At 39.4% G+C, this 18,831-nt stretch overlaps 1 protein-coding gene across 5 annotated transcripts in view; it reads right to left on the reverse strand.

The window, feature by feature from the left end:
• LOC141739526 (ethanolaminephosphotransferase 1-like) overlaps positions 1–18,831 on the reverse strand; it is a 59,445-nt gene that overhangs the window by 20,518 nt on the left and 20,096 nt on the right. For all 5 annotated transcript variants that reach the window (XM_074576983.1, XM_074576984.1, XM_074576986.1 and 2 more), the window contains 4 exons: positions 16,435–16,543; positions 14,071–14,145; positions 10,022–10,290; positions 1,685–1,793 (listed from right to left, as the gene is read on the reverse strand). In XM_074576983.1, coding sequence (XP_074433084.1) covers positions 1,685–1,793; positions 10,022–10,290; positions 14,071–14,145; positions 16,435–16,543 — 562 coding nt within the window. The remainder of the gene's footprint in view (positions 1–1,684; positions 1,794–10,021; positions 10,291–14,070; positions 14,146–16,434; positions 16,544–18,831) is intronic.

The following is an 18,831-nucleotide window of genomic DNA, read 5'->3' on the forward strand; positions in this document are numbered from 1 at the left end:
GATAACCACCTTAATCACTATTGCTGAGCTGATATTCAAACTTACGGTGAAATGGCAGTGCTTTCTAGATCATCGTGATCCTCAGTGGAAAGATACTGCTTTTTTACTATTTAAATTTGATGCCTGTTTTTAAGAGATTTACTAAGCACTGTGACAATTTTGTAATATAGAGTCAACCAAGATAATTTCTTGAATACTTTTAACTATAATTAAGCTGCAAAAGTTGCCCTGTTAATGGCATTGTGGATAACATGTGAGAGACAACGTTTTTAAAGAAATCTTTTGACTCTTACTTATGCCTACTCTGCTTGGGACAATTATGGAAGAAATACTCAATTCTCTGCTCACGGATCCATTCATGCAAGCGTACCACATGAGACAGAAGCAGTACTTCTTTCTAATGCTAATGGCATAGTCTATCAAACCTTCCTTTGCAGCTGTTTTTGGTAGAGTATGAAAAAGGATGTTCGCTTCTGCAGATCTGATGACACTGACATGTTTCCCTACCACAAACCTGCCTAATATGTTGAACAGTTTGAATTAAACCTTCATCCATGGCTTCCCAAGCGCAAGGGAAGCCATCGGTGTACTCACTGAACAGGCTGTCATGTGCCTTAGTGGCAGGAACAAAAGCAGAGACGTGGGTAGCACAGAACGAGCGTGTTCAATGGACTGGCCCATGCTGGTACCTAACACCAGCGCAGGCCTAACCTGCCACCATCCATCTCTCCTGGACTTGCAGTGCTCCTTCCAGAGCACAAATCACTCCCTATCCCTCACTGCCCTGCCAGCCACCAGAGGGCATGGCATAGCTACACCTCGGTCAAGCCGAATAATTCGTGTACTACTGAAAAGGCAACCAGCTTTTTCCTCTTCCTTTCTCCTCAAAGTGCCTAAAACACACCTGACCAAAAAAAAGACTGTACCATCTTCATCACACATGGTCAATTTTATAGTCTGGGTAAAGCACAAAGGACTGTCAAAACCATGTCCTTGTACATGCTGCTCATAGAGAGCACAGCCTGAACGCAGAGTCCTTTCCAATCTGGGAATTCTGGGAAGCAGCGCTGAGGCTGGAGGAGGTACCTGCTGAAGACCTCACCAGGGGAAAGGGTGGTGAGAGCACGTGTCAATGCAGTGGATTCAAAAGTCGCCCCCAGAATGCTCAGACAGCTCCTAGTCAGAGTCAACTTTGTGTGAACATCTATATCCAAGCTTTCCATTTGACTCAAGGCATGAAGACATTTCTTAGAATGCAAGTGTAGACTGTCTTTTGGTGCCCTCTTCTCATCACTTGTATACCTATATAAAAATTCCTAAAATTTATATGCTAATTTCTTCACCTTCCCAGCAACACATCAAAGCCGTTTTGCGTACACACATTTTTAGCTAAGATTACCGTGTTTTTAACTCGTTGAAATAAAACTGCTCTTGTTCTCAGCCTGGCTATAGCAACTGAAAAATTTTCAATGCTTATTTCAAACTACGTTGATGGTATCATATATTGAGCAAACAGGCTATTGCTGTGTATCAAAAATGCATCACTTCTGTTCGGAAAGTAATTCTAAAGAACAGAAGAACAAAGAACTTAGAAAAGGAAAAAAAAAGCATGAAGGAAATATAAGAAATATCTAATCAAAATAATTAGAAAGCAGTACAATTTTGCATGGATCTGGACACTTACCTATAAGCAAGATTACTAATGCGTCCGTAATGTAATAACCAAACAGGAAAGGCTTCTGCCAGACTTCCACACCAAGAGCACCCGTGAGCAGATATGCTGCTATTAATACCTATAGAAAAAAGATAATGCATTTTCAGTTCTTTACTTCTAAAGGCACAGAATTTCACTTATCAACTTAATGCTAATGCAAGATTAAAAAAAAAAAATAATCGGTTATTTTCCTCCTGTCTCCACTTTACAGGACCTTATGCTGCCATCCCAAAACAATTACCTCTAAGCAGTGAAGCAGCTGCCAGGGTCACCAACAAAATTATTTTAAACACCTGAAATACGGTAAGCAAGCAACTTCCCAGCTAATGTGTGCATCTGTTGGCATGTGGTAAGTATTTCTGACTTACCTTTTCAAAACACCTAATTTCTAAATCCCTACTTAATGCCAGATCGCCCCATTGCACAAAGCACTTTCCTGTATTTGCGTACAGACTTCGGAATTAGCAATGTGGTTATTTTTGCAGCTCAGCCCCCTGAACTGATCATATCAGAATAACTGAGAGGGGGAAAAAAATCTAAGCTCATCTGAAATAATAAAAACAAAATAATCAATTGAATATGAAGAAATAAAAAGAAGGGGAGGGAGCTGAAGTCTTCCCTGATTTTTAATTTGTTTGACAGCTAACATCATTACAGGACATGAAAAGAAACAAGTAGTCAAACTTCATTAGGAGCGAAAGGACTCAAATACAAGACTCGTGAGTCACTGAACATGCTGAAGTGCCACCAGTTTCAGTAGTGATGTAAACGTAGTTTCTTCTCCCTCGTCAGAGTTAATTTTGTGACCCAGCTGAGGTCAGAAGACTTAATGCAAGCAAAACCTTATAGCTCCTATAGCTGTAACCTTCACACCCATTGTACTGCTTGCAGCAGCACTGTCAACTGACGGTTTATGGAACAAATTGTTGAAGTTTTACCTTTTTAGGCGTGTAACCTGCAAGTGCAGCACTGACCGGGATGCAGCGGTTCCCAAGCCCTTGCGCCCTTGATCCCACCTCCTCAAGGGACACCCCTCTCCTTTGAAAGCCGCTTCCTGGCTCGGCACAGGCCACCCACCCCCTGCACCCCTTCTGCCGCTGGCACCTGGCTATCGGGGCTGCTGCCCAGCTCTTTCTCTAGGCTGGTTTGTTCTCAGCTGTTTAGTTTTGCTATAGGACTCATAAGGAGCCGGGTGTTTCATTTTACACGTCTCAACCTCCTGAACTATTCTAGACTTGAATTAACAGTGAACTGCAAACATTTATTTCAGCTCTAAATTATTAACTATGTTAACTATAATGCCATTTAAAAGATTTTATGTTCATATATCTATTTCCAGGTAACATTCTGTAACTTTTTTTCTTTTTTTTTTCTGTTCAATACAGCTTCTCACTCTGGGATGACAGATATTTTACAGTTTTACCCATATGATAGATCTTACCTTTTTTTGTTTAGGTTTTTTAAATACCTGTTTTTTACTATATTATTGGTTTTCTTCATTTTTAACTTCAAAAAACACATTTCCAGTCTTCTAAGTTAAATTAATTGCTTTAATTTAAAGGTCCACTGAAGATCTTTTTTCTAGATACCAGGCTGGCTGCTTAAGATCACAGGTTAGTAGCAGAACACTGATGTCCATTAAACTCCCTATTACACTTAAATATCACTATATTTGACTTCACTTACTTCTCTGTATCTAAATTAAAGATTCTTGCCCTATCAGTACGTAACTTTTAAAGAGTTTTGCTTGAATGGGGCATTGCAGAACTGTATGGTTGAATTGCCTCTGCAAGAACAAGCAGCACAACAGATCCTCAATGGAGAAGAGCAGGCATTAGTATGAGTTATATCTTGGGCCACTGAAGACAGTGAGTCAAATTTTTGTCTAAATGAAGGACAGGTATAATGGGTTTTATAACCAACTACAAGAGAGCTAACATTTGGCTTTCTGAAGAAATTGCATTCTGTTATCCATAAGACATGATGGATGGACTCCTGGCCCCATCAAAGCTGATGGCAAGACTCCAACTGGCTTTGATGGAGCCTGAATTTACCCTCACACGTTGAATGCTGAACAGACTTTTTTTTTGGCCAAGTGATAGAAGAGGAACTTCAGTATTATCGGTTAATATGGTTGGTACTTTTGGCAGTGCAGTCATGAGTACGTATCGCTGTCAGAAGTCAGCACACCTCTAGGAACAGCAGCGTTGGTGCAACCAGCTCCCTCAGGGGAAGCCCTTACCCTGGGATTTGGTGATGCAGCACTCACAGGCTGAGATTCCCTCTTATTTAACAGATGATTTAAAAGACGGGTAGACATAGTGCTTAGAGATATGGTTTAGTGACGGTTTCTGTCAGAGTTAGGCTGATGGTTGGACTAGATGATCTGAAAGGTCCCTTCCAACCTAGGCCATTCTATGATTCTACGTTGTGTTTGAAAAATGCTCTTTGGCTTCAAATTTTTGGTGGATTGTTTTTTAAGGACTCATAAGTGAGATCCTGGTATCATTGAAATCAGTAAGTATCGCTTTTGAGTCCACAGAGGCAGTCTCAAAGACCTCCTTTAGAAGGCTGGAAGGACGAGAAGATGGCTGTGTCCCTTGATCTAAGCTATGTTAGAAAAAACTGAAGATTGTCAAAATTATTAGACAAAAGCTAAGTATGTTAGTCAGCTGCATAAACTTATGACTGTTTTCAAAGGCACTCCTGGTAAAAAAATAATAATCCAAATGTACAGCAGTGTTCCCAAGTGCAACTGAATAATTCTACTTAAGAAAAGACAGACAGGTTTTTTATTTATCTCTCTAGCATCGATCGGCTTTAGTACTTTCCAGATATAAATCTAGTCTTCAGCAAGTCAAAAGAATTACAACCTTCTGTAAAATGAGAGGTCCAAATTAAACGACACAAGTAAGGATTATGTAGCAAGTTAGTGTCAGATAGATAGAGTCTTGGATTCCAACTCGCTGCAGCATCTGACCAGGCAAATTTTTTGGCTTCTCAAGGCCTTATCCATGAGGAGGCAACAGCTCTTAATGCAGACAAAAACCTGGCATGGTGTTAATTTGTAGGCACTTTGATATGGCAGCCTGCAGCTGAACAGCAGGACAGCTGGCCTTGAAACAGGGGCTCCCTGTATTGTCACAGCATTGTAAATCACAACAACAGTCACCTTTCTGCCCCAGTAAACTCAGGAAAATATTACTTCTTTAACGTGGCATCGGGAGAATTCTGTATAACCATAAGGCAGTATAACTCCTCAAAATCTCCTAGCTTCTATCGTTTTAATTGTTCTCTAAAATACTTGATTTTTTAAAATCATCATCTCTTTCATGTCTTTCCACTACTGCAGGTGTAAATTTTGTGACTAAAATGTTCAAGATTGGGTATGTACATACATTTTTTTTTCTCCCTAATGATTTCCCATTTCTGTTTTACAAACAGGCACATTGAGTATGCTGTATGATGTACTACATGGGTTCTCATCTTTTTTTAAATATATTTTTTAAAATATACTGGCTATGCTTTTAAATTCTTTATGATTCTGCAAAAATGACATTTATTTTACTGTAATATTCAATTTCACTAGCATATTCCAGTAGCATTAATTGTTTATGTGTTTAAATATTTTCCATTAACATAGTGATCAAACTGAACATCTAGAGAGCAAAGTAATTTAAAATACAAGGTTACTTTTTTCCTTTGAAAATAAATATGACACTTGCCTAAAAAAGTAAAACCTGACCATTTCCTACAAGCCATTTCAATAGGAGTTCGCTTTAGCGTGATGGGTAATTTTTCCATTTAAATTTTTTTCTCAGTATTTTTTCTCTCAATAAATAAAGGTGGCAAATTTAGCCTATAAAAATCGGGTTTTATATGTCTTAAAAAGGTCATTTTGCATTTAGATATGCAGGATGTGATAGGCAAACAGCTAAAGGCATGTGGAAGATGAAGTAACCAAGAAAGGTTTGAGTAGAATCATAATTGAGTGGTTAAGAATGAAGCAATCTGCCCCAGAAAAGAGACTGTACACCGTGGGTTCTCCTGCTTAAATTTCACATGGACACACTATGGGCTTTCCCTCAGATAACTGAGTACCGAGTCGGGTTTCCAGCTGTGTCGGGAGGCAGCTGGAAGCAGACACCATGGCCTGGCCAGCACTGCTTCCACGCCGCCATGCCTTCTTTTACTTCCACAACTCCAGCGTGCTCCTACCTTTGGAACTAAATAACAACATCATTTCTTCACAGGGCAGGCTATGCTTTCCACAGACGTTTCAAATTTTCTTAGAAAAACTTGGAAAGCGAATTATCTTTTTAACTAAAATTTAAAAAAAAGATTCTGAATCCTGATAGCATGACCAAAGAATGACACATTTGTGTCTTCATTTTTAATTTTAATAGAGACTTTTTTTTTTTGACCCTCAGAAGACATGGAAGTTTTTTAAAGATGTGATGTGCACTTGCATTGCTTGGGATTTCTCTGCCTGTTCCGAAACACCGTCTGCCACAGTACTTCCCAGGAAAAGGTCATATGAAACATATTTCAGCATAACTTTTGTAAGCTGCTTGTCAAAAGAAAACCTGATATATGGCATCCAAAAAAAAACCTTCCCCTGTTTTGACTGAAAGGAAGGAGAAAAGTATGTTCTACAATGTTTCAGTTGCTACTTGCATCGTGTACCTCAATTATTCAGAGTTTCAGGGCAGGCGGAGTGTTCTCCCCAAGAGCCTCGGTGGGACCGTCCAAAGCCATGGGGCAGGACCAACTGGGAAAGCACCTCAAACCAAAAACCTGGGGCTTGTGGTCCAAGCATCCATGCCTTCAGCCATGACTGTATATAGGATTTCTGGTCATCCTCTCCTAACAGGGCTAGGGCAGGGCCAGAGAGAGCTGCCTGTTGCCTTTCACATTTGCTGCTTGTGCTTTTGTGCTTTTTTGGAGCGTGCCCTCTTGGCAGGGGAGAGTGAGAGGAAGCAGCATGGAATCGCCTGGGTCAATCCGGCTCCCATGAAGCTATTACTTTCACTTTTAAACTTTTATTTTAGAATATAAAGGGTACCTCCCTGTTACACTTAAGGCAGCACCGATATAAGCAGAGGTTATCACTATAACATATTAAGGAAAAATGAATATTTTGTTCCCCTACTATGAACTCAACTGCAGTGGCTTATGAAAAGCAACAGCAGGATTAGGGGAGTATTTCATTAGAGGAATATTAAATTTTTCAGGAGGAAAACAGATTTTTCTTAAAAATCAAGAGGATGCCTGTGAAAATTAACATCTGTCAGGAAGCCTGGAATTTTAATTTCTCAGGAAAGCTTTGTCTTTTTTTCTCCAAGAAACCTCATTTGCAGATACTAGCTTTCTTTAGTTGGGCTTGTGACAAAACTAAGTGTGTGTTTTCACGAGATGTATCCAAGAGCATTTCTCACAGAATATAGCAAAGGTTTCTTTTTTAGGCTTCTCTTCAGCCCAGGATTTTTGGGGTTTCTAATAGGGGTGCTTACTTAAAAGTGTATGAAAATTGTCTAGACGCCCTGGTGTAAAGAGGCTCCTTTCCCCGCATCTTCTTCTGCCCAGCAGGAGATAGCTCCTTGTGCTGGAGGCAGGAGAGAGGGGAAGAGTTTTCACTGCTGCAGACGCCTCCTCCTTGATTCTGGAGCCACAAACATAACAGTCCTCTCCTCTGACCAAGCATCTCTCAGACACATTACAGCCATTTCTCAAGTTTACAAACCACAGCTTCCTATAAATGGCAGGCTGCTGTAATCAAAGCTAATTGGAGTGCCAATTACAGCCCAGCTCACGTAATTAGGTTACCAAATCTGATGAGTCATCAAGTCGCAGAAAAATGTGATCTGCATAAGTCCCACAAATTTCTCTATTTATGATGAGGTATTTTTTTTCATGAGGAACAGCAGCTCTTTTCATACCAGAGTTACCAGCGAGCCGGTGAGGGGCTGCCTGTGTTTATAGACAGCCCAGCTGACTCAGCAGCAGCGTCCTGCGAGCTACGTGCCAGTTCAGCTTTCATTAAGGCCAACAGTTAGCTATTTGCACACTTACACTAATTACCGTATTTCCTGAGCTTTGTGGTGATAACGAAGTCCAAAGTTCCCGGCTGCCATAAATTTTAAGGGCAGAAGCTGGGGACTAGACCATCTGAATGTCTGAGATGCCAATGCAATAGCATCGTGTTGTCGGTGAGATTATTGAAGACAGAGCAGAGAGGCTCTGATTGTGACTGTGGCAATACCTGGCAGAGAAGTGGTGGGGAAAAATACAGCAAGAGGAGCATTACCTTTCCTACTCATCATCAGCCATTTGCTAACGTCCCCGGTATCCTCTCCTCCAAGTAGCTGGAGGTGAAAAGCTACCTTTAACAGTGCACACATCATAGAAAATTTGCTGAATGGGCTTACAAAACAAGAGCAAGGCTACGCTTATAGGGGAATTAAGATCTTTTACTAGAGTAGTTAGTACAGCTGGAAAAAAAAATACGCTATAGACTTTCTGGTGTGCGTGAAATGTAGTTTGGACCAATGGAAAAAATACTACCTTGATCTACAAATCCTGTCTTGTCCTTGTTCACAGGCAATCACAACTACAAAAGCTAATTTTTACAGATGGGAAAACTGACATACAGACATTTCAATAGTACAGTCTTCCAGCACTGTTGATGATTAGGCTATATAGCATCAAAAAAATCCTTACATTTACTTGCTTATCATTTTAACTGTAGGCAAATCATCACAGAAGCTGCTAGAAAGCGAGCATGCAGGACAGCAATTTAGCATCAGAGGGGAACAGGAAATAGCACTTGTTAGCACCTTGCACCCAAGTTAATCAAAGCAGTTTACAAACTTCACTGAAATTCAGCCTCACCACATCTGTCAGGCAGGGAAATGTTACTACCATTAGTTCCCAGATGGGAAAGCAGTGACAGAGGCATAGGTCACTAAAAGGCACTGACAGAGTTAACAGCACTGCTCTGCTAGTTGATACCTACTCCCAGATTTAACCACTAATACAGTTCGGATGCTGTAGCAACCCAAAAGAGCTTTCTAAACATTCACATATATATCTACAGTGATCATCTAAGCAACAAGTGAAATTGGTTTGAACATAGCTATCCCTCTCCTGCTGGAAGAACTTCACTAAGAAGCCTTACACAGACATGGCTGAAACTTGCGGACCAGCTGGTTGCCTAATGTCGTAGTCCTGAGCCAACTTCTTCTCCCAAAATCTATTTTCTAGGGGACAAAACAGATGCAGCACAGCTGGACCACCGTCTCCGAGTTGTTCTCAAACCACTGCATTCTGATTATGTTTACAGCAATCCATCTGCAGCCATTAATTAAAATACTATATTTCTATTAAAACACATATTTGAATATTTGTCAAGCTTCTTTTCAATTATGTATATTTGGCTGTACCTTTCATCTCATGCCTGTGACAGGAAGCTCAGAAGACTGGGACTGTGCTCTTCAGGCCTGCAAGAGCCTGGCTATCTAAGAAATAGATAAGTCATCCCAAAAATCCCAGCGCTGGGCCCTTGGCAGTGCAAAGAGCTTGTTACTGCTGCTGCTCATCTGTGCGCTGAGGCCACCACTCACCGTGGTGCCCTGGGCGTGTTTCTGAAGAGGTCCACCTCAAGGTAGGGCTGTAAGCTGGTTAAGAACTCAGCTGGGGACTGGCTGTGGACTGATAGGTAATTCACGTTACTAAATGCCATTCCCAGAGAGGAAACCTCTAATGGTATGACTTTGACTTTTTTTCAAAGATAAAACTCACTTGTCAACAGTTAATGCTCACTGTATAGGTACAATGCTATTTCCATTACCACATTTGATGTAAGAGGCGGTAGAATTGAGAAGTATGGCATAACTGTATAATTACTATTAATAAATACTACTTGGACTAATTCACTTCATGCCTCAGAACCTAGTGTTGGTGGGAAAATTGCTTATGGCTTCAGATAGCATAATAATTTTTGTTAATACCACAAATCAAATGCAGTTAAATGACATTCTCATGGGCACTATCTGACTGCTGGGCTTGCTGCAAGCCTTTTTTTCCGGCAAGGCAATGAATCTCTGATGCTGACAATTTGCTCAAGCACATCCCTTCTTTGCAAATGCAGGAAATATTTCTGAATTACTTTCAGGGTTATGCTATTTCACATTCAAACTTTTGGCAAAATACGTTTGCCTTGAGCTCTATTTTACTATTTCTGCAATATTATGAAAACACTAACATAGTTAAAAAAATAAAACCAAACCAGGAATGATAAATACTTACCACTTGGCTTATATCGTATCCCCAAGGAAGAAAAAGGACTCCTGTGTTATATTTCTCCCAGTGTGAACACATAAAGTTAAACAAGACAATGCTTAAATATATATACATTGTATATACAGAAACTCCAGTCTTCCCATTGTCACGGGAACAGACAGAAAAAAAAGAAAGCACAAAAATGGAGGTAGCCCAGCTGTCTAGCCCGTGGTCAAATAATTCTCCCAGAGGAGTACTGGACTGAGTCCTTCGAGCATGCTTCCCATCTATGGAGTCTAGAAGGATCGGGAGAGGAAAAGAAACAAAGAATTAGAGCCCAAAAAAAGGAGTCACTTTCCTCACATACACTTCACTTCTGCCGTATGAAGACTACTGCAATCGGTTTCTCAATGACAGTGCTGAAGTGTCCATAGGGCTTCTCGCCCGCCCACTGGCGTTGTGGACCCTCTGAGATTTCCGACTCAAGAAGACTGCTGGTGGGCTAGATTCAGGAAGGCACTTAGGCTGCCTGATGCAAACTGCCTCAATGACTTACAGTTAAACGGCAACCTCAAGGAGCAAATTTCACAAAATTTATTTGTGTGTGTACCTACATAAGATGTTTTAAAGTCTTTTGGTTGAAATCTGAGGAAGCAAGAATACCTTGCTGTTAAGGTGAGTTATGTGTTCATCACTTTTAGCACTTGAGTGCTTGAAAGATACCCAAACACTGTACTGGATCCCACTCTCAAGATCCAGCTGGACAACATGGTTTGAGTCAGTCTGAGAGTTCGCTGCTGTTGAACGAGGGAGGACCTGCAGCCTGCTCAGCTGGTGGAAAGGCAGCAAACATTGCGTTTTCTTCAGGGTCTCTGAACAGAATTGGCGCTGTGAATGGTACAAAAAGCAAAGGGATGGCACAAGGGAGGGGCGGTGAACGCAGGGAGAAGGAGGAGGAGGAAGGGGGTCTAGCAGCTGTAACCTCTCTTAGTTGTATTGTCAAACCATACCGTTGGTCTCTTCTCTGAGACTGTGCTGGTGAGGCTTTTAGGAATATTTTCCTCTTAAAGTTAAGTGTAAATATGCAGGATGAACCTCTCAGGAAAAATACACAGAACAAACCTCACAGATTACTTATTGTTTTCCTGAATCTCAACATAACATGGAGAAAGATTTTTATTTTTTTTTAATGTTACTTGGATGGTACTATGGCTAACAATTATTAGCCATTGATAGCATTAGTAACCCAAAACTGACTGGAGAGACAATTCAGCAGAGTGAGACCAAAGACTCCACAGCTGTTACAGATCATATGCTACTTACTTCTCCAGATCATTTGGCAGTACTCTGAGTTTTGTTTAATGTAAATATACTTCAGGGATCTAAACCAGGAAAACATGGGATTTCATTTTGTACAGATTTTAGACTATCTCCCTATTGTAATACCTAAACAGCTGTGAGATATCCTCTGCTCAGATACATATCTCTTGAGAGAGTTCTCACAACTCTAAAAAAAAATTAAAGATCTCACAGAGGATTTCAAATATGTCTTTCCCCCTTCTAGAGCTGCAGTCTCCCTCCAGTAACATTCCCATTGAATTGTCGGCATCTTACTGAAATGTGCAGAAATAAAACTCTATGAGCTTGAGGTTACTAGAATAGTGTTACTATAAATGTAGAAATTCTTTAGCCTGTTAAAGGATGGCTTCTGAAACTTAACTAGCATATAGGTATGTAAATACCCCTAAACAGTTTATGGTCTTTTATATTTCAAGAACATCTATCCCAAATCAGAGAGAATTCTGTTATAGGGGTAATATTTTTTTAAACATGAATGATAGAAGATTGGTCTGTTCATGAATTATTTTAGGTTGTCACAAAAGAATATTCACATTAGATACTAAAATATGTACAGCACAGTGAAAGAGTGGTTTTCATTTTGCAGGAAGTTTAGTTTTACTAAAGAGTTAGGCTTATAATGGTGTCATGAAATACAGTACTTCTAATTATAATGGGCATAGGGAAAAACACAGGAACTTTCTAACATGTATATAAAATTGGGTTTTCACAAATCTTTACCACATTTTCCATGTGGGTTTCCCTAGCTTTTTAAGAGAGTGAAAATATTTTCTGGTTTAGGTTTCAGTTTGAGATCATTCATGTCAACAATGGTGTATGTTCAATAGCGGACATACGTTTTCCCACGCTCCCATTGCTTTAGAATTCTTCTATTATGATTTTGTCTCATGAAGGTTCATAAATCTTTGGTTTTATTAAAGTTCATGTAACTTTTAAATAGTGGAATTCAAAATAAGAGCAAAGAGCATTCCATTTTACAGACAGGGAAAAGATACCAAACCACCTTAACAAAGCGGGGAAAAAAGAGCAGCATGCTAGGGAATTCCGAGAGAGTAACTGTGTCATCAAAAAAAAAGCTGAGAGAGATTAAAGCTGCATATTTGGTTAGTTATTATGGCTCTTTGCAGTCTTCCAAAGGGAAAACTTTGGCCATGCAGAATTAAATCTGAGACTAAATATTTCATGAAGTGGCTTGGAGAGCACACACAAAAATCTACATATACATCAGTTCATTCTAGCTTAGACTGTCGACATCATATTCCTTGTCTTCCAAGTATTAGGAACTATAGGCCTCACTGACAAATAACATCTACATTAAGAATCTCAGAAGCTGAATTTCCAATGAGCTTGCTGGGCTGTCATACACACTAACAGTTCCAATATGTAATTCCTATTTATGAAACAATAGCCACTTCATTAAATTCCATGCAATTACGTAAAGAATGGTTTCCACAAAAGAAACTGCTGCTTCTGCTAATGATTATCGAGAGCTGTTAGGGAAATCTGGCTGATAGTCAGCTTCAAGGGACGGTTGTCGCAGTGATTTTTATGGTACAAATACAAAGAAATTCTGGACACCGTGATTTTGGCACAAACTTGCCACGTGAACAGAAATGCCCAGGCATTTACAGTGCAGAGGGAGATGTCTGCACAAGGGGAGACCTCCAGGTGAACCAAGATGGCTCTACATGGCTCTACCAAAAGAGGCCAGCATCTTTCCACAACACTGCAGTGTACAGCTAGAATGCATTTATATCTAGCCTGGGTATCTTAAGTATGGCACACAAATGCATGGCTACCCTTTGCAATGCAGGCCTTACAAGAACCAGCTCCAAAGAGAGGGTACATTTACAACAGCACAGTGCAGTCCATGTAAATATAAGACCTTGAGTCCCTCCAGAAATTAACTCTGCTGCACCACGTTGTGGAGAGACTAGTTTGGAATGAGTTAGCTCTGGAAGAGAAAGGAAAAGAGCCATGCTAATGTGGATCTCAATCCCAGATCTGCAGCAGTTCAGGCCTATGCCTTCAAACCACTGCACAGCAAGGTGCAATGTACCTAAAAATACAATCATGGTATGATATAGAAGGTAAAAACGGAATATGAAACTGAAACCAAGGTGAAGGTGTTATGGGAGAAAAACAGCAACAGAAAATTAAAAAAATTATATGTCACCTCCATAAGAAGCTCAGGCCTGTCACCACATTCATACCACCTCTCCTGACCACAACATAAGCACTGAAGCGTCTAACAGTTTAGAACACAATGCTACACTAATTTTCCTTTTTTTCTGCTCTGCTCTTTATTTTCCCTGTCTTGGAAAGCACCCTCTGCTAATGCCGTTGTCAGGGACCTTCCCAGAATGTCATCACTGGGGGCCAAAGATTTTTACGAAACCCAACAGCAATGACTGCTGCTACGGAATGATTTCCGTTGTTCCTTTAAAACAACTTAAATTTTCAAGGGGGATAAGATCTACAGCCATAGAAGCTCTAATATATAACTTAGAATGCTGTTGTTTGGGGTTTTTTAAGTCTTATGGACGTTTTTTAGCGTGTTGTTTTTTTTTTTTTTTTTAAATCTCAGAGAACTGTTTTGGCAAGAGATCAATAATTTATATCCACGATGCCTCTTCACCTCAATATCAGCACTAGTGAACCAGTAGATAAAGCTATATGAAGGCGTGAGACATGTAAATTATTTCACAGTACTTTACCTAATGCGTAAGCACAAAAGGTGGTGAAAGCACTGAAGAGCCACACCCAGGTGGGAACAAGTCCAGGACTGGTACCTGAAATAAATCGGGTAGGGAGTCAGTGCAACAGCGGTTATCATCAAAGAAATACACCCAGAAACGCATATACATATGAACAAGCTGCCACTGATTAGCCCACCACGTCAAAACAGTTGGTTTTGACTTTAAGTCATCAGCGAGCTCTACCGAAGAAGCAATGAGCAGGCCTGAATGTGTTTATACCGCAAAGGAGAGGAGATAAGGTAGAGGGGTTTCGGGTCCTGAAATGACTCTAGTATTGCACAAAATAATGAGAGCAACTGGGCAAAAATTTTCACAGGTCATGGGAAGACTACCCATCAACAACTTAGTTAATGTCTGTGTAATATCTAAAGGCAAAAAAAAAGCCATTTTCAAGCATGATCATTATTATTAGTGCCAATGTGGGGTTTGTATAGCATTGGTACTATACTGATCTGAACAGGAAATTTTTGTCCTTATGCTTGGACACAGGATATTAGGACCTTTTTTTTTCCTTGGAAAAAAGGGAAAAGAAAACCAAATTGAGCAGAACTCTGGGTTCTGTTATTGCTCTGCTGATAGCAATAACCCACTGTTATTGTTGCTCTTTTAAAGAAATCAATCTTTTTTCCAAAGAGCGTTCTATTTAACTAAAAACATAATCCAATAAGGACTACACCAGCACTAAACAACTGTATATGCAAAGCCCTCTCAGGTTCCTGGCACTCGGCAGCCGGCGCAGGCAACACCACCACACAGAGGTGACTCCTTGCTGAGTGGGGAGACGCCAGTACCTAAAGCAGTGCCCTCACCACCCTTCTCCCCCTCCTCTCAATGCCTCATCTTGCCACGCTGAAAGAAAAGATCACAGAATCATGGAATGGTTCAGGTTGGAAGGGACCTTAAAGATTATCTAGTTCCAACCCCCTGCCATGGGCAGGGACACCTCCCACTAAACCAGGCTGCTCAAAGCCCCATCCAATTCCTGACTCCTCACTGCAAATTTTCAAACTGTAGAATGAAAACCAGCTGTCCAGGAAATTAAGCCTTCTATTTCTGATCCTAGGTATGGGATTGATATACGATACTCAAAAGGCCTGTTAGGTTGCACGAACGTTTTCAATCAATTGGGAAATGATGGGCGCTGTTCTCGTGTGAAATCGAGAAGAGGCTTGCAAACTACACATAGTAAGTCTCAACTCTAACAGACTGTAAGAGAGTCTTAACTCTAACAGACTTAATCACCATTTCAAATGTTTTCAAGTTCAACATGTATCTATGGGGAATGTGTCAAGATAAAACTATCCCATTAAAAGTTCTGTGCTGGATGCTCTTTTATTACAGAACTTAATAAATATCACCTGCATTGATAAAAAAGAACAAGTGTTTAAAGATGAGGCGAGATAACTACAAAACATGCTGGTCCTGAAAACTTAAATGCTCATAACAGGACTACTTCTGAACTAAAACTGCTAACCAGTATTCCTGCCTCTAGAACTGTTGTGATAAACAAAAAACAGCTCGTGCCAAAGGCACCTCCTGAATCAAACCACGGGCATAAGAAAGTAAAGACAAAAAAAACCCCACCCCAAACTTAATTGTTTCAGGAAAAAAAAATGTTAAGTCTTCACCAAATTTTCTAATTTAAAGAAAAGCAAAGCTTTTTATATACTAATCACCTGGGAGATGCTTATTATTTACTGTAGGCTCCAACAGCTGGTCTGAGAAGTGCAGAACTGAGCGTGCTCAGGAGCTCAGCTCCAAAAGCTTTTGACTTGGTCTGCCATGAGGAGAAAATATGGACTTGGACTTTGACAGTCATAGCTTCAAGAGACATTTGTTTAAAAACTATTCTTTGTCTAGAAGCAGTCTTGAATGTCAGGGTGTATGGAGTAATGAAAGGGGAATTAACTCATTCAGGCATCGATTTAGGTATTAGGAAAAGTGAAACCAGTGAAAATTTTATGAACATTGGGGTGGGTTTTGGCTGTGTATTTAAATCCTGGAATACACTTTAACTAAAATGAGGTATCATCATAGACTTCAAGCAGCAAATTATTTCTTACAGAAATAATTTATTTCTTACAAATATTTTGTTCAGCACATGCTGAAACACCTATTTCGGGATGAAATTAAATAACTTTTTTCAATAAAATGATCTAAATTTATAATGCCATGTGTGAGGTCAGATCCTCCTACGTGCACATGGAGCCTCACTAAGGGAATGAGCAGAAGATTCAAGTATTGGATACCTCCCTGTAACATTCAGAAGTATGACATAAGCAGCTCACTAATTCTGAAAAATTACAACAGGAGGATATTTACCTGAGGCAGTGTAGTCCCAGTCATAAAAAGATATTAGAAAATAATTAACTAAAATCATGACAAATCCAGAGAATGTTAACAGGTTCGGGGCAATCCACAAAGGCACTATCTGTTAAAAAAGAAAGAGAAAAAACACTAAGAAAAATTATATTTCAAATTTAAGTCCCATTTTAATTAATTATTTTATATTTTTTGTCAGGAAAGGAGAATTCTGTATATAACATCAGCAATGTTCAGATTTGTGCATATTTAACCATTTTCAATTTAAAATACAGTTTTCATTTCTGAAATCTATTTTCCAATGTAATCTTTTTGCCTGATCTTTGTGCAGGAAAAATGTCATTTAAAAATCTTGTATTCCCTGTGTTACACATTATCCTTATTTTCCCAGCCACCAAGGAAAGCTTCTCATGATTGTGTGTATCACAACTGAAAGAGGACTGCAGCACCCCGGTGTGGTAATTCAGCATCCACGTGGCAGCTCTTTTTTAAGTAGTCCATTCCCATGCTATAACAAGGAAATTTCCTCTTCTGAAATAGGTCCATAATTTCCAACTGAAAACATCAACAAAATCAGACACTGAGTCCATTAAGCTTTTAGATTCAGAAGATCTCCCTGTTACAAGCAGCTCCCTACTCCTCTAGAGAGTAACTTTCTGCAGGTCTCCCTCTCCAGTCATAAATTATCAAAACTCTGCCCAAGTAACACAGTTTCTCCAGAATATTTTCAGAAATAGCATACACAACTTTCTACATGATTTTTAGACAGAATATATTTTCAGGAGTACTAAATATCAACCACTACCATCACTCAAACACAGTATCAATATTTTCAAAATTTAAAAATATTGGCGGCTTATAATCAAATTCTTTGGAGTGTGTAAGGACTGAAAACATACATAAAGTACTTCAATGCTATACAGTATTGCAAAACAATATTAAAGAAAAAGAATTTAAACAAATTCAGTTACTAATAATAGTTTTGAAATCAAATGTTTTGGGTTTTTTTTTTTGGACTAGCTAGATGGACAGACAGATGAATACATATCAATTTATATACATCCTCACATTTCCTCTATCCTATTACTACATGAAAAAATTTGCATATAAAATTTGAATGCTTGGACCCATTGATTATCCTCACTAGATCCTCTTTTTCTACTATAGAACAACTAATATTCAGGAGAAACTGTGCAACTGATTTTGTACAGTGTACACTGTAAACTTTCAAAAATCAGATGAAAATTGCTGAATATTTTTCAGCTGTAATTCTTAGATGTTTTCTTTAATAACCTTGGGAAAATTATTAAATCTGATAATTGCTCTCCTTATGACCAGGATTTTATCACTAACATTAAAACACTGTATGCCAGCTCTTATCGTGTTTAAAATAGATCATGGAGTTCATACAGCTACAATAAAAAAAATAAACTATTTTTTTTAGTGTCTATCATTCTGAGTCTTCAAAAGCCCAATTCCAAATCCCTAAGAACAAGTGACAGCAAATGTTCCCTGCAGCTCCTTTAGGAGAACACCTGTGGAGGAACCCTTCACTGCACGGTCCCCTCTTGCTGAACTGACGGCGCGCTCAGCATGCCGTGACAGCGTGACATCTCCTAATTTTGCAACCTGGGGATGCAGATGTAAGATGGAGGCCTGGTATGAATCACCTGCTGTGGAATTTGTTTGATGTCTATGACCTTACATGAAACAAGAAGGACAGACGCTGGAGAAATTCTAGATTGGTCTCTCTTAATCCAAAACATAGACGAAAACAGTGCATTAAGACAACCTGTAGATTAATTGTTTACATGGATATACAGGTGCCATCCAACATATTGTTTTAAAACAATATTATTTTAATTTAAATAAAATTTAAAACAAATTTCTCCCGTATGATAATTGTTGACTATTAAATAAAGTGGGGCATCATAAACATCTGCTTTCTAATTAGGTTCATCATTCTCAATAGTCACAATGTCATTATTAAGTTATTACAGGAAATAACTTATGCTTATACCGTGCAAAAATGAAGACACTATTTTAACTCACTTTCTTGCTAACGTGTTTCAAGAAGGAAACCATCGAAGCACGTTGCTATACTGGCAATCCCTTTGGCTAGCAGACACACCACGAAAAACAGTTACAGGAGACCGATCCTCAGGAAAACAGCCTCTGCTGTCGTTTAAACCCCTAAGCACGCTCTTTTGATCCTTACCGAACCTAATCTGTCTAGGTATTTGGAAAGTATTCCAGTTGCAAAATCCCTTTTGTTATATTTAAAGCCCCTTATTCTTTTAGTTGGCATTACACTATCATCACCCTATTTCACAATTCAAAAAGTACAGAGTGTTAAAGGTTAACTTCTTTCACATGCTGGAAAAATGCAGCCTGAAT

The sequence above is a fragment of the Larus michahellis genome, chromosome 2, assembly GCF_964199755.1.
Source record: "Larus michahellis chromosome 2, bLarMic1.1, whole genome shotgun sequence".
Taxonomy (NCBI): Eukaryota; Metazoa; Chordata; class Aves; order Charadriiformes; family Laridae; genus Larus; species Larus michahellis.